The 18,817-nt window shown below is 54.9% G+C and overlaps 9 protein-coding genes across 9 annotated transcripts; 3 read left to right on the forward strand and 6 right to left on the reverse strand.

Moving 5' to 3' along the window:
* Window positions 1–148: 148 nt before the first annotated feature.
* Window positions 149–2,385, reverse strand: AB675_211 (uncharacterized protein; the record flags this gene model as incomplete). Its single annotated transcript, XM_018142064.1, has 3 exons — window positions 149–440; window positions 488–1,790; window positions 1,836–2,385. 3 exons carry the CDS (start codon window positions 2,383–2,385, stop codon window positions 149–151), a joined length of 2,145 nt encoding a protein of 714 aa, XP_017997720.1.
* Window positions 2,386–3,986: 1,601 nt separating this feature from the next.
* Window positions 3,987–5,670, forward strand: AB675_212 (putative fungistatic metabolite; the record flags this gene model as incomplete). Its single annotated transcript, XM_018142075.1, has 4 exons — window positions 3,987–4,676; window positions 4,835–5,137; window positions 5,190–5,509; window positions 5,577–5,670. 4 exons carry the CDS (start codon window positions 3,987–3,989, stop codon window positions 5,668–5,670), a joined length of 1,407 nt encoding a protein of 468 aa, XP_017997742.1.
* A 220-nt stretch (window positions 5,671–5,890) lies between these two features.
* AB675_213 (Beta-glucosidase B) lies at window positions 5,891–7,240 on the reverse strand (the record flags this gene model as incomplete). The annotated part of the gene is made up of 1 exon (XM_018142086.1): window positions 5,891–7,240. One exon carries the CDS (start codon window positions 7,238–7,240, stop codon window positions 5,891–5,893), a length of 1,350 nt encoding a protein of 449 aa, XP_017997765.1.
* A 106-nt stretch (window positions 7,241–7,346) lies between these two features.
* Window positions 7,347–8,459, reverse strand: AB675_214 (Beta-glucosidase B; the record flags this gene model as incomplete). The annotated part of the gene is made up of 1 exon (XM_018142097.1): window positions 7,347–8,459. The coding sequence occupies one exon, from the start codon at window positions 8,457–8,459 to the stop codon at window positions 7,347–7,349; it is 1,113 nt and encodes a 370-aa protein (XP_017997680.1).
* Window positions 8,460–9,253: 794 nt separating this feature from the next.
* On the forward strand, window positions 9,254–10,966 carry AB675_215 (General alpha-glucoside permease; the record flags this gene model as incomplete). The annotated part of the gene is made up of 5 exons (XM_018142108.1): window positions 9,254–9,435; window positions 9,489–10,270; window positions 10,324–10,473; window positions 10,525–10,685; window positions 10,718–10,966. 5 exons carry the CDS (start codon window positions 9,254–9,256, stop codon window positions 10,964–10,966), a joined length of 1,524 nt encoding a protein of 507 aa, XP_017997645.1.
* A 20-nt stretch (window positions 10,967–10,986) lies between these two features.
* Window positions 10,987–12,150, reverse strand: AB675_216 (uncharacterized protein; the record flags this gene model as incomplete). Its single annotated transcript, XM_018142119.1, has 1 exon — window positions 10,987–12,150. The coding sequence occupies one exon, from the start codon at window positions 12,148–12,150 to the stop codon at window positions 10,987–10,989; it is 1,164 nt and encodes a 387-aa protein (XP_017997662.1).
* Window positions 12,151–13,426: 1,276 nt separating this feature from the next.
* AB675_217 (Acetamidase) lies at window positions 13,427–15,228 on the reverse strand (the record flags this gene model as incomplete). Its single annotated transcript, XM_018142130.1, has 3 exons — window positions 13,427–14,187; window positions 14,265–14,904; window positions 14,959–15,228. The coding sequence occupies 3 exons, from the start codon at window positions 15,226–15,228 to the stop codon at window positions 13,427–13,429; spliced, it is 1,671 nt and encodes a 556-aa protein (XP_017997681.1).
* Window positions 15,229–15,544: 316 nt separating this feature from the next.
* AB675_218 (Alpha-ketoglutarate-dependent dioxygenase abh1) lies at window positions 15,545–16,510 on the reverse strand (the record flags this gene model as incomplete). The annotated part of the gene is made up of 1 exon (XM_018142141.1): window positions 15,545–16,510. The coding sequence occupies one exon, from the start codon at window positions 16,508–16,510 to the stop codon at window positions 15,545–15,547; it is 966 nt and encodes a 321-aa protein (XP_017997719.1).
* Window positions 16,511–16,938: 428 nt separating this feature from the next.
* On the forward strand, window positions 16,939–18,743 carry AB675_219 (uncharacterized protein; the record flags this gene model as incomplete). The annotated part of the gene is made up of 2 exons (XM_018142151.1): window positions 16,939–17,959; window positions 18,031–18,743. The coding sequence occupies 2 exons, from the start codon at window positions 16,939–16,941 to the stop codon at window positions 18,741–18,743; spliced, it is 1,734 nt and encodes a 577-aa protein (XP_017997744.1).
* Between the last annotated feature and the right edge of the window lie 74 nt (window positions 18,744–18,817).

The following is an 18,817-nucleotide window of genomic DNA, read 5'->3' on the forward strand; positions in this document are numbered from 1 at the left end:
CGGTTATGGATGCTCCCCCTTATACTAATGTCGTCGTGTATCCGGTCAGGTAGAGAGGGACCTGCCGCAGTGTTCAACATTCGGGAGACCATGCAGTACTGGTCCATCGCGAACGTTTCTCGAAGAAAAGTTGTCTGTCGCGAGGTACTCATGGTAATAGCTTTGCGGCCAGCGGCTCCTTCGGCCTGTAGGGCTCCAATGCTACCGGTATATCACCAGTGTAGCCCACCTCACCCTGTGCCTGCTCCAGCTTGGCTGCCACCCGGCCGACCATCTTGGCGATCCATCTATCATTCACCATTCCGGCGACGGCGACCTTCTTGAAACCTTGCTTCGTGGCCTGGTTCAAGTCACGGGTGAATTGGCGAATATCCTCCTTTGTAGTGCCGTCTGCCAAGCTCTGGAAAGTGCGTTTCGAAAATGCCTTGAACTTCGACTTTCTGGTCGCTGAGTCAGTGGTGCCGATTGTGTCAAGCTGTCGGTTGACGCTATTGTCGAGACACGTTCCAGACCGGGCACTGGGTCTCTCGATGCATCATCTTCGACGGTGTTGACATCTTGGTCTGCGTCCTTCTCGAACTCAATGACTTTGGTTGCCTTCACGACAGCAGCCACAAAGTTCAGTAGAGACTGATCCAGAACCGCTGGCAAGCTACCATGCACACTCATGGTAACAACTGTTTCATCCTTGAGGACCCTCTTAAGCTCAGACTCCGCCCTGACAGACTTGATCTTATCATCTGTGTCGTTAATGACGACCTGGAACTCGGCCTTGTCCTCTTTCGTCGGCTCGGGTGGGATGATATGCTCATGGTGAGGTAGTAAGAAGGAAGGTATCGTAAAGCTCGCATCCGCGCCACCTAGTCGTAGAACTTGGGCAGTACTTCCAGAGTCAGGTAATGTGCGATAAGCTACAACTTCGGATAGCTTCAACTGAGCCACGCTGCTGTAATCCGTGCTCAAAGGAACATATGTCTGACCCGTAACATCGATCAGCTGAATGCAAAAATTGGCGTCGTTCAGCCAATGCGAGATCTTCCGTTGCAATCGTCGGAGCTCGGCGTTGTGATCGGCGTAGTGACGGAATATCTGCTGCTGCAATACAGCTTTGAACCACTTCCCAGAACCTGCTGCACTGATTGAAGCAAAGGTAATCGTGTGGAAATAGCTGAGCACCATCAGGAGCAGGCGCAGAAGGAAAGGCAATCGGTGCAAGAACCGCCTAGTAGCCGGGCTTGACAGATTCTGGAGAGTTGTGACCTTAATGCTCCGTTCTGGTGGATGAGGCACGGAAGGCAGCTCGTGCATGCCCGTGCAGACGGCAGCGAGTAGTTGTCGTTCGGACAGTGCTTCCACACCGTTCACGCCAGCCTTCTGGCGAAGGTCGGCCCTCGACTGGTAGATAGCACTCGTCCGACGAATTTCATTCAGCAGTTCGCGATACTTCTGGTCCGCTGCAGCGTCGTCAGGCGATAATGTAGTTATCTGGTCGAGACCATCTCCAGCCGAGATATTCGTCATGCTTTGAGCGCCAGTGAGCGACTCACGAAGCTTTGGCCGATCCTTGAAGCCCTCGGAGCCAACAGTAGCAGCACGCAGTAGTGCTGTGTTTGTGAAGATGCCGTCGTCATCATTAGTGTCCTCGGTATCTTCCTCGATCTCTGCGAAGGTAGTCTCACTGCCGCCTTTGATGTTCGCCAGCACGTCGCCGACTTTTATCTCGCGAAAGAGACGGATAGTCACCTCCTCGCAGTGTGCGGCCAACTCAATGTCGTCCGCTAGCTTTATGCCTGACTACATTAGCTAGGTCGGATTCCCATGCGGAGACTGCTTACCCAGTTCGATACCGTGAGCTACAGCGGTCAGGCTCGAGAGCTGGATTGTTAGGCCTCTGATGACCATCAGACCGTCAACTTCAGTGTCGATCTCCATAGCAGGCAGGTTGAAGAGTGCAATCTTATCCCTAGTGAAATGCAATTGCTTGAGCAGATTTCGGAAGTTCTTCCGGACAAAGTCCGCCACAATGGTGAACTGCAGCAGACATGTAAGGCCGACGCAGGGAACCATGAACGCGGTAAAGCCCAAGTACAAGAGCCAAGACGTCGAAGATACGGCATAGATAACGTTAAGTGTCGCCAGGATCGTCCAGAGCGGGATGTTGCCTAGTATTCGCGTGCCATTTCTCGAGCCATAGATTAGTACCAGACTCTCGACGCCACACCCTGAGAGCAGCCATCTTCGTGGCCATTGTAGAGTCGCGACGGCTGCCACAACGGCTGCAGTGGCGAGCAGCGGGGTGGTGATGCCGAGAGGCGGTTTCGCTCTTATTGAGTTCGGCCGCGACTCGCCATGTCGGCGTGGAAACATCACCGGGTTGAGCGGCATGGCCGGAAAGAAGCGCTTTTGCTGGGTGACATGAGTAGTATTGAGGTTCTCAGATATCAACGTGCCGTTGCAATTTGGGAAGTTGGGTAAATATTGATACGTCATAGGTACTTTGGAGGAATCCGTGGCTTGCTCTGTTCAAGTTCTGCAGGACTCACCAGACTACGAAGCGGAATCATCTTTGCTTCTCGCACTTGGTTGTAGATGTCAGGACTACAGTGACTCGTTCCTGCCTCAGCTGCGTTTGCACTGCCTTGCGGTAGCAGGTGCGAACAAGCTCAAGCAATCACCTTTTATCCAGTCATCGTCTTCTCACAGTCAAGTGAGTCTTACCCGCAGAAGTCTTCGACTTCTGCCCATGCGTCCGACAACAACAGTGCGTGTCCGGCGTATGTGCATTGGCGCCGCCATAGTGTTGGGCGATCTGAGGGACAAACTAACACGCTTGCTGCTGGAATGAGGCCCAGGTCGAGCGTGAGAACAAGAGCAGACGGCGCCAGCGTATCGGCTGTTCGATGTTGACGGCCGGACAGCGACATCGATCTGCGCTATATCAGACAGATGGATAAGGAGCTGGATTCGCGACGCGGCTGATACAAGGTACACACAGCAAGCAGACGGATGTCAGACTCAAACTGCTTAGACAGCAGTAACACGCGCCGAGCTTGGCGAGGGGCGGAGGGACGCGTCGGACGCCTGGAGCTGGTTCTTACTACCCAAATATTTTTGCTACTTGTTGACTTCAAGTCCATGAACGATCCTCTGCCACAAACGCGACACTGCACGCGTTATACCTTGTAACAAGTGCCGCAGTGCAGTTGTTCGAGACCTCTGTCAACCACTGGAGATAGTCCTTTACGCTCGCCGAAGAGCGTACTGATGACGTCCACAGAAGTTGACGACTTTGTTGTCGTCGATCTGCCTGTGCCAACCAGGTCCAGACAGGCACTGTTGATTCAGCGTCGCCGCGAGTCTTCGACATGGCTAGATCGAGCCGCAGATTGCATCTCTCCGTCAACGGCGTCGGCAACGCCGCTCCACACGTGCAGACTGACACGATCGTTCGGATCGCGCACAGCTGACCCTCCAGCTTGAGCTTCGGGCGCTTGCAAGATCAAGGGTTTCACTCCCACCCGCTGCGCTGGGCGCCCAAAATTGTAGGTGGAAATTCTCGTCCGCCGGGCCTGGCCATGGAACACAACTAGAAGAAACCTTATTGCCCGATTCGGACAAACACCTCACCAAATAGTCTCCCCACAATTTCTTCACGTCAATATGTGGAAGACCTGGGCGTCAAGTCTATACCAAGCTCTGCCTTGTGGCTGACCAAGTCTTGACTTGACCGACTTGTTGTTGATGCTGTGCAGTACACACAATGCATGCATAGCCGACCCACGTGGTCCAGATCGAAGGCGTACGGTAGCGAGGTCTATCGGTCTATCGATTCAGCTTTCAGCCATGGTAGAGCCTCGTGCAAGCCTCAGTCGAGAGACACAACAGCGGAGCGGCTTATATGATGCTCGAGGTGCCTCCTCGAGGAACCTTCCGTCTCTCAAGCTCAGACATACTCACCCACAGTCACTCATTCCAGTGCCATCATCATGCACGTCCACTCGTTCCTGCCCATCGTGGGCCTCACACTCGTTACCATTGCTGCTGCACAGGATAACTCGACCCAGCAAGCGTCGATTCCTGGTGGTATGTTTGTCTTGACCGACACGAATGGCACCACACCCAATAAGAGATGGCTTCCACCTGCATCCTCTGCCATGCGACGGGCACCGGTCAAACGAGCCATTGCTGGCATCTGTGACAATCTGCCATCAAAATGGAGCTACCAAGGATGCTTTACCGATTCACCATCGCTACGAGTGCTCTCTGGCCCAAGCACCTGTTTCGATGACACCGGCTCGAATGGTGCCACACAGGAGAAGTGCATCGAGTTTTGTGACCAAGCTGGCTACTCAGTCGCTGGTGTTGAATGGGGCAAGGAGTGCTACTGTGGCTACCTCCTCGACTCGTCCGCAGTCAAATCCCCCGAAACAGACTGCAGCATGACCTGCACGGGCAACGACGCCGAGAACTGCGGCAACGGCGGCCGCATCAACGTCTTCACCAACGGCGACAGCGCACCAGCCATCCTCGCCGCAACAGGCGACTTCACCTCCCAGGGTTGCTACTCCGACTCCGCCTCAGCCCGCACACTCACGACCCGCGTCAGCCTACCAGGCAACGTCAGAGTCAGCGACTGCACGACCGCCTGCGCTGCACAAGGCTTCCCCTACGCCGGCGTGAGTCACTCCCCAAACTTGAACCGTGAACGAAGTCGAGACTGAAGGTCTGAGACTTGTTTCTATTGCCTTTGTCTCGTACTCCAGTACCAGGTCCCCTTCCAATCTAGTCCATCACTTCCCACTCGGTTCCCAATCCAAGCTAATGAAGAAAATAGCTCGAGTTCGGCCAAGAGTGCTACTGTGGCGCGTCCATCCAAAACGGCGGAGCCCCAATCGCCGACAAGCAATGCGATATGGCTTGTACCGCAGACAAGACCCAATACTGTGGCGGTCGCGGCGCTATCAACATCTACAAGAGCAACCTCCCCGCACGCGGACCCAGCACGGTGCCCGACGGTTGGACATCAGAGAAATGCTACACGGACAGCCCCTCCAACCGCGCTCTGTCCTTCAAGGTCCCCAACTTCAGCAAGTTCAGCGTCGCCCAATGCATTGCTGAATGCGACGAGAACGGCTACGTATGTCTCACCTGCCCTCACACATATCCCCAGCTACTAACCAAACCAACAGACCCTTGCTGGAACTGAATATGGCACGGAGTGCTATTGCGGTAACAGCATCCAAAACGGCAATACCCCAGCCTCTTCGGGCTGCGACATGGCCTGCGCCGGTAACACAGCCGACACATGCGGCGGCGCTGGCCACATCAACATCTTCCAAAAGAACTGCTCGCCCGTCCCAGGCTGCCACTACGGCTACGGCTACTTGTCGACAACCCACGTCGGAGGGCTTGCCAACTGTGCCGATGCGTGCCAGGCAAATCCGGACTGCCAGAGCATCCAATGGGGCACAGATCCGTACGAAGGCAGCGGTCAACCTTTCTGCAATCAGTAAGTCCTCCTCTCTGTATTCGCCCAGCTAGACCTGTTTAAATGCAATGCTAACACAAGATGCCAGGTTCAAGTACGCACTGCCTCTGCCGGTCTTACAATCCTATCACGACGCGAGGTGCGACTCATTCAGCTTCTACGACAAGGCTTGCTCGTTCTAGGCATTGTTGCACTGTTTGGTCAACAGCATGGCGTAGCATTGGAAGCATCACGGCATCAGGCGTTCGGAGAGGCTGCGGTAATCTCATAATACGCACGCGCACTATTCGCGCAGCTCTATCCACAATCAACGGGAAGCAATCTCTTAGACTTTGACACGTTCGGAACTTCCCATCAGCGCCGTGATCAACCGCCTTGATCAGGCGATTTGCCTGAGGCCGGTCATGGCTCGAACTCCCCTTTTTGTGCAATCGTAACCCCAATCCTCCCTACCACATCAGCTTTCGCACAGCTCGTCGCCACCAAAGCCTCCCACTCTCCACCAGGTACCACCCACCGATACCGTTCCTCCTCCCAGTGCGCAAACGTCTCCTTCACATCCACATTCATCGTCACCACCTCTTGTTGCCCAGGACTCAGATCAGCCGTCTTGCCAAACCCTACGAGTGTCTTGACCGGTCTTCCTAGCTCTCTCGATTGGGTCTGATCTTTCAACGCGACGTAGACCTGCAGAGTCTCTCTGCCGGGTAGACTTCCTGTGTTGCGCACTGTAGCCGAGACGGTGAATGTCGAGTTCGCCTTCAAATTCTGCTCCGAGATCTTGACGGCCTCAACGTCAAAAGTCGTATAGCTTCCGCCAAACCCAAACGGGAACAACACCTTGCCCTCCTCCTCCCCGTCATAGTACCTATACCCAATCCTCACACCCTCCTCATAAACAACCTTCAAATCCTCCAACTTTCCCGTACACGGAAAATTCTTATAAGTTGGCACATCCTCCACCCGCCTGGGAAATGTAACGGGCAGCTTCCCACTAGGATTCACCTTCCCCAATAACACGTCCGCGATCGAATACCCTGCCTCCTGACCCGGGAACCACGCTTGTACCACCGCCTTGACATCATTTAACCAGGGCATCGCGATCGGACTTCCGGTGCTCGAAACTATGACGACGTTCGGGTTGACTTTGGCGACGGCACGGATCAACTCATCTTGCGACCCGTCCATCGGCAAATTCATGCTCTCCCGGTCACACCCCTCCGTTTCCCAGACGGACGTGTGTCCCACCAACACAATCGCGACATCGCTCTTCTCCGCTGCCGCAGTGGCGTCAGCCAACAAGTCAGCCTCGAATTCTGCCTGTGACGCGAAGCCGAGGTTCAGGCAGATGAGTGCGTTGGGAAGGATGGAGAGGTCGTGGTCGCCGCCTTTGATCGAGTCGGCTTCGATCTTGATGTCATAGGACTTGCCGGCGATAAAGTCGTACTGTTTGCGTTCCTCGGTGGCGGTACCGAGGAGCATGGCCATGGGGTCGGCGGAGAGGGCGGGGCAATCGAACACGAGGGAGTCGTTGATGGTGACTTTGCTTTTGCCAAGAGTGGCGAAGGAGAGGTAGTGCTTTCCGGAGGTTTGTGGGGTGTATGTGCCAGTGATGACCACGGACTCGATCCCGGGTTTCTCGATGGACATGAGTGTTGAGGCTGGTATGTTCTTTGTTTCTGTTTCTCCTGTTACGGTCAGGGTGCATGTGAAGCCTGGTTGGCCATTCGCATCGACGACATCGTCCTGCATGGGCTTGAGATTGCGAAGGATCCGGCTCCTTCGGCGTAGTTGAGTTGGACCGTGTCGCCGATGGCCTCTGTGAGCGCGTCGAATGCGGTGATCTTGTGGTGGGCGTTCACGGCGGCAGAGCCTCCGCCATGCCCAAGGAATTCTTTGGATAGGCCAACCAAAGCCACCGACTTGAGCTGATCCATCCTGAGAGGCAGAACATTGCTTCATTCTTCAGCAGCACCATTCCCTCGGCACCGGCGCGACGAATCAGCTCGCGATGGCTGGCCTTGTCCACAGCCTTCTCCTCAGGTATCGTCGGATCATCAAACTTCCCCGTCCGCTCCAGTAGCTCCAATACTTTCTTCACACGCCCATTGAGCGTCGCCTCAGTCAGCTTGCCCTTCTTGATGGCTTCAGCAACCTTCGCGACCGTCCGCCAGCTGGCAGGTCCAGGCATCTCAAGATCATGTCCAGCATTGAGACTCTCGGCCGTTGAATTGACGCCTCCCCAATCGCTCATGATCAGACCTTTGAAGCCCCACTCCTCGCGCAGAACTTTGCGGATGAGGAACTCGTTGGAATCAGCATGTGTGCCATTCACAAGATTGTAGCTCGTCATCAGCGCCCACGGGTCTGATTTCTTGACCGCGATCTCGAATGGTTTGAGGTAGATCTCGCGGAGAGCGCGGGCGGAGACCTCGGCGTCGATGGTGAACCGCTTCGTCTCAGACTCGTTGGCGGCATAATGCTTAATCGTTGCTCCAACACCCTCCGCCTGAAGCCCATTGATATACTCAGCTGCCAGCTCGCCCGCAAGAAGAGGGTCTTCAGAAAAGGATTCGAAGTTCCTACCACCACGAGGGTCTCGGTGAGGGCATACTGTCGGCCCAAGCAGCACCGTTGCTCCCTTCGTCCTAGTCTCCTCAGCTAACGCCTTCCCAATGTGCCTGGCAAGCCCTTTATCGAATGTGGCAGCTAGTGACACACAGGCTGGGAAACAGGCACTCTTGACGCCTCCCTTGAATGCCTCCCCTCGAGCACCATTCGGTCCATCTGACACCTTCAACGACGGGACACCTAACCTGGGCACAGCATTCGTTGTCCAGAAGTCCTTGCCAGCCAGCAGGCTGACCTTCTCCTCGAGCGTGAGCTCTTTGATGATAGAGCCCAGGCTAGAAGCCTGTGGTGCGATTGATCCCATAGTGTGTAAGGCGATTTGCTTCAGTCTGTCCGCCATTGTGCCTCACAGTGTGAATAGCTGTTATATACACCTCATTGCTGACGATGTCCATCCTCTGATCCAGCGAGGTTTACCCGTGTTCAGATCCCATCCGACTTCGGATTCTGCTCATCGCCGTGCACCGCCGTCTTTCTGGGGCATCCCGAAGTTCTGGCAGAGGATTCCCGCAGTACCGGTCTGGCGAGCGGGGAGGAAACTTGGGGTGTTCTTCGAAGACCGTTCAAGGCCGCAGGAGAAGAAAGTCCTCGCGAGGCTTTCTCCAATCACAATTTCTCCTCAGGCAAAAGAGCATCTTGTGTCTCCTCTCTCGGCGATCCCTCGGCACGCCTATTCCTGCTCAAATTCAGGCCTAAAGGCATAACGACAAATCTTCCAAGCCCCAGACAGCTTCACCCACATCTCGCTTCCCCAGACAAGCAGTGTCCAATGATGCCCAGATTCTCAGAACGATTCTAGACGCCTTTAGCACTGGTTACTTCCACGTGAGGCCCCACTTGAGACTGTGAATGTGATTTCGTGGCGTCGTTTGTGCCCGCACGCCAAATGACTCGCAGCACCTCGCGTCGACGCCATGTCATGTAGGTTGGAAACTGAAGGTCTGTCTTCGGCCTTTGGGTCTTGTGAGCCGGCAGTTTGCAATATCGAAGCTCCGGAAAGAGCACTTCCATTCCCTGGCGACTTCACAGCCCGAGGAATACAAATAGCTGGCGGGGCGCACACTGCGATCCCCAGAAGAGCACAGTTCAGCAAATCTCAACTCCAAAGTCAGAGCATCCGAAGAAGCACCAACTATGGCAGTCACAGAGGTCAATGAGAAGGTCACCAGCTCCGCCGTTGAGCAGGTGTCTAGTGCTGAAAAGCATGAGCATCACCACGTCAAGCACGAACCGCACAAGGGCATCTTCGAAGCCTTTCGGGAATATCCATGGGCAGTCGTTTACTGCTTGTATCCTCTCTTTACCTGCATCATGTGGTATGTTCATGGCTTCTCTGCATGCAAGAGCCGGCGTGCTGACGATCACGCAGGGGATATGACGGCTTGGCAGCGGCGATCGTGCTCTCGATCCCCAAGTGGCGAGAGGACTATGGCTACCTGTACCAAGACCAATATGTTGTGTCGGCGAACTGGCAGCTGGCCTTTACAGCTGCGTCCATGATAGGTCTGTTCGTTGGTGGTCTGGCGACAGGTGCCGTGGCCAGAGCGATGGGTCAGAAGTTCTGCCTGTTGTGTGGCCATGTTCTGACTGTCGCTGGTGTTTTCTGCCAGTGGTACTCGCCGGGCAAGATGGCCCTCTTCTTTGGCGGAAAGCTTCTTACCGGAATACCGTTGGGCATCTTCCTAACCATCGCACCGACATACTGCTCCGAGGTCGGTCCTCCAGCACTTCGCGGTGCGCTCGTCGCTGCTGTCAACTTCTCCATCGTCATAGGTCAGCTGCTCGGCTATGGTGTCATGCGTGAGACCCAAGCCATGGCTGGCCAGAATTCATACCGCGTCATGTATGCCGTGCAATGGGGCTTCGCTGGCGTCGGGTTGGCCTTCTTGCCATTCATTCCCGATTCGCCTTTCCGTCTGTTGGCTCGAGGCAAGGAGGATGCCGCACGCAAGAGTATCCGAAAGCTTTACGGCGAAGCAACCGTCGACACGAGAGTTGAGGAGATCAGGGACATCCTTACAAATGAAGAAGCGGCTGCGAAGCAAGGTGGCAGTTACAGAGACTGCTTCAACTCCGTCAATCGCCTGAGGACGACGATTGTACTGAGTGTGTTCTTCATCCAGAATATGTCCGGTATTGGTTGGGTCGTCGGTACGTGGCTTGGTCTTGGTGACTACCGGACAGGGTACTGACATTGTCTTCAGGTTATATGGGATACTTCATGCAGCTCAGCGGCATGCAAGGCGCTTCAGTCTTCGACGCAACAGTCGGCGTCGCAGGCGTGATGGCTGTTGGAAATATTGCTTCGTGGCCGCTGCTTGAATATGCTGGTCGACGACCGACGATATTCTGGGGTAAGTCTTTGCACATAGAGTAGCTTCGTGGGCTGAATTGACTTGTTACAGGTCTTGTGACAATGACCGTCAGCTTCCTGCTCATTGGAGTCTTGACGCAATTTGTCACCAGGAATGCATCCATCGCCCTTGCGCAGGTCAGCTTCATGGCCATCTGGTCGTTCGCATATCAGGCCTCAATTGGTGCTGCAGGCTATTCGCTCATGGCTGAGGTTCCTACTTCATGCTGCGCGGTGTCACACAGTCAATGGGGACGGCGATGAACGGTTTGTCTGGAGCTGTCTGGAGCTTTGCACTCCCGTACTGCATCAACCCTGACGAGGGCAACCTCGGTGGAAACGTCGCCTTTATCTTCATGGGCTTGATGGTCATCTCTACCACATTTGTGTGGTTCTACTACCCAGAGACCAAGGGACGATCCTTCGAAGAGATTGACGAGCTTTTCCGCCGCAAGGTCAAGCCACGGCACTTCCACAAGACACAATTGGCTTAAAGCAAGCAACGCGTTGAGCCTTAGCCGACAGCAGCATTGATCTCGCTCGAGCTATTGCCCATCTGACTGCAGAGCATCATCTGTGAATCCTGGAAGGTGGCCGAGTCCATCTGTGTGAGCAAAGTCAAGAACTTGTCGATGAGGCTGTCCGCACGCTCCGCCAGACGGTGCTGGTGTTGCTCATCAGGACTTGCTGCTTGAGGGCTGCCTGGAAAGAACGAGGTCTGCGAACGACCTGACGAATAGTCCAGGAGCAGGGCAGCTACCTGGCGGATCTTAAATGATATGGTCACTCCGTTGCTTTCCAGATTCCGAATTGTAACACTTGCTAAGAATTGAAGAAGATCGTCGCATATTGCTTCGTGCTCGGAGATGATGAGGCTGCGGTTCGTCACAGCTTTGCCGTAGAGCGCTTCCTGGACTGCGACTAGTCTGTCGAAGATGAGATATCGGGCCCAAAGACGGGTCACATGGATGTTAGCCCGCATCGATGCCAGTTGGTCAGCCAAGGCTTGCTGAACTTCAGCGGGCTGGAAGTTTGGATCTAGCCACAATGCTAGTGGACGTGGCATGTGATCGGCGACACGGTGAATTCGAAGCAACATGTCCTGGAGGTCATCAGATGCTTTCCGGTCCACCCTTTGACGAGGCGTTTCCACTGATGAGACATACTCAATGCCTTCTACGGCATTAATGACTCTTCCTCGCGGGTTGCCAGCCATTGGTGCCACAAAGCACAAGAAGATCCGGATTATGCCAAGGAAGCCAGCTGTGATACCCACGTAGTCAGAAGGCTGTGGTAGAACCGTATCGTCTTTTATGTACTCATCGTCCACAGGCAGTGGCAGGATGGCGTCCAGGGTAGCTGGGTCGTAAAACATGGTGTCAGGGATTGGGAGCCAGTCCAAGTGATGAGAGGCCAGATCGCCGAGTCTAGCATGGGTTCGAATGAAGAAATTGAGCCAGAACAACTTCTTTCGAACCTGCTGATCTGGCAACGAAAGGCTGTCGTAGCTGCCGGGTGTGCTCGCTGCGAGTGCCTGCATAAGAGCGTCGAGCTCGGCACCGAAGATGCGAGCTCTACCCATTAGACCGACCACAGCGGTCGATTGGTAGAGCGTGAAAGCGATGCTACAGTGAAGATTCGTCGGTTGCTCGAATTCTCGCCGGCCGCGTAGATTCATGATGGTAGCTTCACATCGATCGACCATCTCACCCACATTCCTGTACGGGAAGTAGCCTTCGCGACTCTGATACCTCATGAAGTGAACGGGCAGCATCGAGCACACCCAGGTACATAAGGCGAAGACGCATGAGAAAAACAAAGCATCGCGTTCTGCTCTTCCTCCCTCAAGGTCCCTCTGGAAGGACTGCTTGTGAACGAGCGGCGTTAAACAGTACAGACGCTGGAAGTAGTCGGCAACTATCTCGTTGAGGATGTCGGGGCTGCAGATTGATTTGATGCCGAAGCCTGGGCTCCGGAGGTTGGGTGGGCTCGCGAGACTCCCTGGAGACTTTATGATTGAGTCCAGTCCGACGCTTTCTGGGGAAGACTTCTGAAACTTGGTGCGAGGACGTCTTCGCTGAGGTCTGTCAAAGGTGCATGCCAGACGGAGCGAGCGGCACGACCGGCAGCATATGGCAGCCTCGACATGCCGTGGGGCCTACCTCGCTTGTGAGTCAGTTGGTAATTGATGCAGACAGTTGTGGTGGTGACGATGCAAGGAAGTAGCACGCAAGAGCCCCGTACGCGTAATACAGAATCTGTAGCAGACCTCGGAGTCGTGACTTACAGTCTCGTCGATTAGGCATCGAATTTTCTGAGAGTGGCAGGCGTCACACGCGCGCCTTCCTGATTGTGCCATCTGCGACACCCAGGTGAAAGGGTCCGCCCAACCGCATCACTGCTTGGCTGTGAGCTCCTTGAGCAGTAGCCTGATCACTTTCGATGGGCAGTGCCATCGGCGAAACAACGACAGCCAATAAGCTCGCCCTGGTCACTCAATCGAAGAGAGCGAAGCTATTCACAGAAAGTTGGGTGGGGGAAGATGGGATTCGAGCTTTTGAAGGAAGCCGTCATCCGGTCTTGCATTCCTTCCGATCCTTGTCATCCGGCGTTCGAGCAGGTCACGATCGCACAGCCTTATGCTGCCATTATTACTTTTGCTACTATTGACATGGGGTTACGGCGTCGACCCGGTAAGCTACGGCTTCGCTTGTGCTTCCGTCGACCATGTCGCCCATCAAAGCTGTGCAGATGTGAGGTTATGGAGAATAATGCACATTGTTGGTCTTGCAAATATAACTGCTGCGGTCTCGCAGATAGAGCTGACGTGTGTGCTGACTTGAACTCGCACAATCAAATCAGAAGGATCTGGTGAGGCCTACATCGTCTGTACAGTATCTAGTACGCATTCACGCTGTCAAGCCCCGCAATGTATAGTTATCCTTCTTTCCGCATCAGCGCCCGAGCAAGCTGCCAACATACTCAGCAGCAGCCAACATCCTCTCCTCATGGAATCTCCTACCCACAAGTTGTACGCTCACATGAGCCCCATCATAGATTTCCGCATCGTAGTCCTCAACTACAACCTTGTCCGCCTCGCTAATCGGCGTGTACCCTTCTGGATACTTGTCTTTATTCTTGTCTGCCGTCGTTACCGGAACCACTGCGCTCGTGTAGTCTAAACCGTTCACCCAAACAGTGAAGTTATAGTACTTGTACCCCTCAGGCCTTGCCGCCGCATAAGGCGCAACAGGCGAGATGACGGCATCCACCGGCCGGCCTGTCCCCGTGAGTTCAGCAGTCGAGTTCCAGTAGTCCATATACTTCTTCTTTGCAGCGCGCTGTTCGACATTGACGGCGGCGATGTCGGTGCCAGTGAATTCCTTCGCATCTGGAGGAAGCAAGACCTGTTTGGCGACGTCCTCGCCGGAGAGTCCGAAAGCGCCCTGGAGGTCCTTGCCACCGTCGAAGCCGAAGGACTTGAAGATCCAGTTGGAAAGCTCTTCGTGAGTAGGCGTAGGCTTCCACTCGATGACCTTGTGTCCTTCTTTCTCCAGGGCCGAGACCACCATGTCGATAGCTCGTGTGACTGGTGGCTGGGCGAGTGCGACGCCGTCGGACTTCATGACGCCGAAGCATAAGCCGGAGGATTTGCTTTGCTTGTGGATGAAGTCTTCTTCGGCCTGTCGCCAGGGCATTTCTACCACCATCGGGTCTGTAGTGTTGATGATTGGTCAGCTCTATGTAGAAGAAGCGCCGCGGACAGTGATAAGGAACTATCATTAGACTCACCATAAAGATGCGGGTTTTGAGAAAGCAGAGACTGCACAGCCAGTTTGACGGACCCAGCCGTGGTCGCTAGTGGTCCTACAACAGAAAGAACAGTGTTCTGACCGTCCATAGAGTTGGCCATGCCTTCGTATGGGAGACGGCCAGCAGAAGGTCTGATACCGTAGAGGCCGTTGAATGCAGACGGAATGCGGATGGAGCCACCGATGTCAGTACCGAAGCCCAAAGGCGAACCTCTCAGACCGATCAGAGCACCCTCACCGCCTGAGCTTCCACCACAGGACAGATTGCGATTCTTCGGGTTGTAGGTGTATTTGATGATGTTGTTGACCGTCTCTCCAGCCATCAAGGTGTGCGGAACTGAAGTCTTGCAGTAAAGCACAGCGCCAAGGTTACGAAGTTCTCGTACCATCTCACTTTCGTACACGCCCTTTCGTGGGTCGTCAGGCTTGCCTTCGAAAGTCCCTATCCAGCCCACGTAGCCCATAGACGTTTCGACGTCCTTGACGTGGAATTGGTCCTTGAGCGATACGGGCACGCCATGCAGGGGGCCTTTCACTTTCTTGTGTTCCGCAAAATAAGCATCCAGAGCCTTGGCATCCGATAGTGCTGCGTCGAAGAACGTCTCATGGAGACAGCTCACCTATTCAGCCATGTTAGCAGCAGAACTAGCAACGTCACCCATGGGCAAGCATACTAGCTGGTGAGCAAGAGAGGCTCGGTGGCAGAATGCCTCAGTGACGGCGACCGCTGTCCATGTTCCAGAAGCGACTTGCTTTGCGATACCGACCGCATCAGTCTCGGTGATCTCAACCTCCTTCGGATCCAGAAACTGCTGGATGTATTTGCCTGTGACGTCTCTCTGCTCTTGAGCTGATGGCACCTTATCAAGCTTCCATTTCGATGGTATAGAATCGAGAATGGACTGCCTCTTGGCCTCGGCTTTGGCTTTCCAGTCTTGCACCATCGTTGCGGAAGGGTCGTCGGTGTTGAGTGGCACTGTAGCTTTCAGATCGAAGGAAGGACGAAGTGATGATGATAAGAAACCAGTATACTTGGAGAGTGGCTCAATTCCGCACCTGCTTCTTTGGGAAGGGCAACGCTGCGGGGAAGTCCTCTCGTTCGCGAACCATGATGATGAGGGGTTGTTTCCTAGACGTAATCCTCCGATTTCGTAAAGAGTCCAGGCCTTGATTTCTCATGTCGTATGTACCGGAGGTACACATCTGCTTCACAGCAGATGTTGGTCTTGGCCATGGTGGAGAAAGACTTACAAGCCATTGTCATTCATGCATTTGTCGCACGTTGAGGTTGATGCGCTTGCTCGTCATCCAGCCTTTCCACCTTGGGTATTCTTCTGGCCACTCCCTGAGATAGTCTGGACACGTATTGGGCAGGATCTTGGGCACGCCGTGCCATGCGTATCTCGACGTGCCGCTCATAACCACGGCATCTCCTGAACGGAGGCGAAGGGTGGCGTGTTTTGTGCCGTCTTCGTTGCCGACGAGGAATAGCGCATCGCAACCGATCGAAATACTGATCAAGCCTCGGTCGCATTCCTCTGCTACATCTCTGTGGACGGCCAGGATATCTCCGGGAGTGTAGAGATTGACGATAGCTGCCTGAGCGTCTACATCTGGGAACACTGTCCTCAGAAGTTGTGCTATATCGGCTGGGAAGGCTGGTGGGACCTCGTCTGGATACTTTTTGTTCGTCCAGTCGTATTGACCCCCAAGTGTCATCCATCTGAGCTTTCTGCTGAGAAGTCGTTCGATCGAGAGGGGCTTGTGAACAGCGGTATCTTTGGGGAGAAGTTCGTGAGTAGGATCCATACCAAAGAACGAACCCACCTTCGCCGTCTCTGGCCCTACAGTGTCAGGATACTGCATGTGGTGGAAGAGATGCACATTTGTCATGTGCTCGGGATTCGACAGGTCTCTGTGTAGAAGACGGTTCAGCAGACCTACCTGCAACGACGGTGGTAACATGTCTGGATAGATGATCAAACCGGGAAAGTCTTCCACTTCGAATGCTCGTTGCGTCGCATATGAGACCATCGCCGGAGTGACCTCCATATCGCCGTTCGAGCCACTACAGACATCGTAAGTGTCATGTGAGGGTTTAGATTCGGTGATGTCGGCGCTGGTCTCAATGTTCGCGATGGATGCTTTCTGCCAGAACTTGAATCGTACTTTCAACGCGTCTGGAGGCTTCGAGTACGCGTCTGATGTGTCCACTGTGTTTGCCATGTCGTAGAGCAGCAGGGATAGCGGCGAGCTACCAATCCTCCAGGATGAGATAAGCCGAGTCATTCGGACCTGCTCTTTCAGCTTCGGCCTTTCGTGCCCAGCGCCGGATGTTTTGCACGAGTGTAGTGATGGTGAAGAATTCCAAGACGAATGTTCAAGTTCTCGAGATCTGAGAGTTGCTTAGTCATCCATCACGAACGACTCTTGGTCGCATACTTCGGATCATTTCGCACCCGAACGACTGATTGACGCAGGCAGGCAGGCAGTGCTGTCTGGGCCTGTGGCTTCAACGGAAGTCGCGGACGAACGAAGTGTTTCCTCCTACAGCAGCAAATATGCAAATATTATGACCTCTATGAGACGCTGCATGTCTCAGCTATGCTCACATAGACCGTGTGCGCCACACTCGTGACAACCGTCTGCACGCCATGCCTGAAGCTGCAGCTGCCGACTCTCCCATACACTCGGATGCGTCTAGCGACGCCTCGGACAATGACTCGCAGCACGAGCATGCCTCTGGCGAAAAATCTGGCAAGAACTACTCTATCAAGGACAAGGAATGCCCGTACTGCCGCCAGAAATTCACATCCTCGTCTCTAGGTCGCCATTTGGACCAGTATATACACAAGAAGAAGCCAGATGGTATACATAATGTAGACGAAATCCGCAGACTTCGAGGTACTATCACCCGCCGCACAGCAAGAAATAGCAAGAAGAATGGCTCAGGCGACAGACCCTCTACTGGCAACGGCTCTGGTCGCCCCTCGCCTGCACCACTGCCGCCATCGCACCTCATCGAGGTCCCCGCCGACATCAATGCTGTCCCTACCAGCGGCGTCCAGAGCTCGATCAACCGCTTGACATGGCACTCAACCGGTGTCATCACCGACCCTGCGTCCATTGACCCATCGCCGTCCAGTACGACCACGCACGCGAACACTCTCCCCCTCCCCAACACCACCCATGGCTCTCCCTCCCGCAAGCGCAACTTCAGCACCTACACCTCCGACCTAACCACGAACTCCACCTCCCCCACCGCCCTCGCCGACACCGCCCGCGCCCTCGAGCTCTCCCTCCGCGAAGTCCTCGACAGCCTCCGCGCCGCCACCAAACACGTCGCCACCCCACCATCTCCCTTCGACTTCGACCTCCCCTCCCAGACGTACCCGTCCCTCATCCTCCAACTCCTCCCCGTCCCACCAACCCTCAACCAAACCGCCCCCTTCAGCACAATCCAATCCGTCCCCTTCGGCCCGCCCGGCCCAGACCAACTCACACCCCTCCGCAACCGCCTAACCTACAACATCGACCGCTGGAAATGGTCCGCCCTCCGCCTCGCGCAGCGCACCACCTCCAACATCGCCGACGAGGCTCCTTCCTCTCCTCCCAAGCCGACTCGTACACCTCCTCCGCCCTCCAACACCTCAACACCAGCTACGAAAACTGGATGTCCCACCCGCCCGACCAGCGCGCCCTGCTCTGGAACATTGAACTCCTCCGCGCCTTCCAATCCGAAAAAGACCGTCGCGCAGAGATCGAAGAAAAGATGGAAACACTCGAGCAAGAAGCCTCCCAGCTCAAACAACAAGTCGAGTACCTCTCCCGCTGCCAATGGCCGCGCGAAATGGCTCTATGGCCACCCGAACGCACAACCTACAACAGGAAGATGCGCGACGAGATCCGCCTCATCAACCTCCAGCGTCCTACACAATCCGTCCTCCGCCAGTCCGCCAGTCGGCCGGACACGCACGGCCCGTCCTTTGGATTGAACGAGCAGCCCTACACCGCCGCGCAGAACACCCACACTACCTACGACGTACACGACGTCGAAGACGACGACGGGGATGCACCCGGGATGGCTACGGAGAACGTGAATACGCGCGGCGACAAGTGGGATTTCGACAAGCTAGTCAATAAGTGGCGTAGTCATGTTAAGGAGGATCGAAGCAGGAGGGCGCCGTTTACGAGTGCGACGCACCATTCGGCGAGCTATCCTGGGGCAGCGGGGATTGCGAATGGAGCAAGGACGGCGAGTCCGTTGCAGGCGGTCGACCCAGGCAGGGGTGTTGGTGATGGCAGTCCTGTCGTGGCTGCTGCGGGAGGAAGTGGAACGGGAAGTGGGAACGCAGAGATGGATGGGCTGGGTATTGCGCCGCCGGGCCACGCAAACCTGCGGCGAGACAAGCCATTGTTTGGCAAGGGCAATGATGTGAGAATCGTTAGTGATTGGTGAGGATGCCCCGATGGACAAGACAATTGGAAAAGGAGAGGTTATGTTGGCGACTGTGGATAAATGGCTAGTATAAT

This window comes from Cyphellophora attinorum (assembly GCF_001299255.1).
Source record: "Cyphellophora attinorum strain CBS 131958 chromosome Unknown Contig22, whole genome shotgun sequence".
Classification (NCBI taxonomy): domain Eukaryota; kingdom Fungi; phylum Ascomycota; class Eurotiomycetes; order Chaetothyriales; family Cyphellophoraceae; genus Cyphellophora; species Cyphellophora attinorum.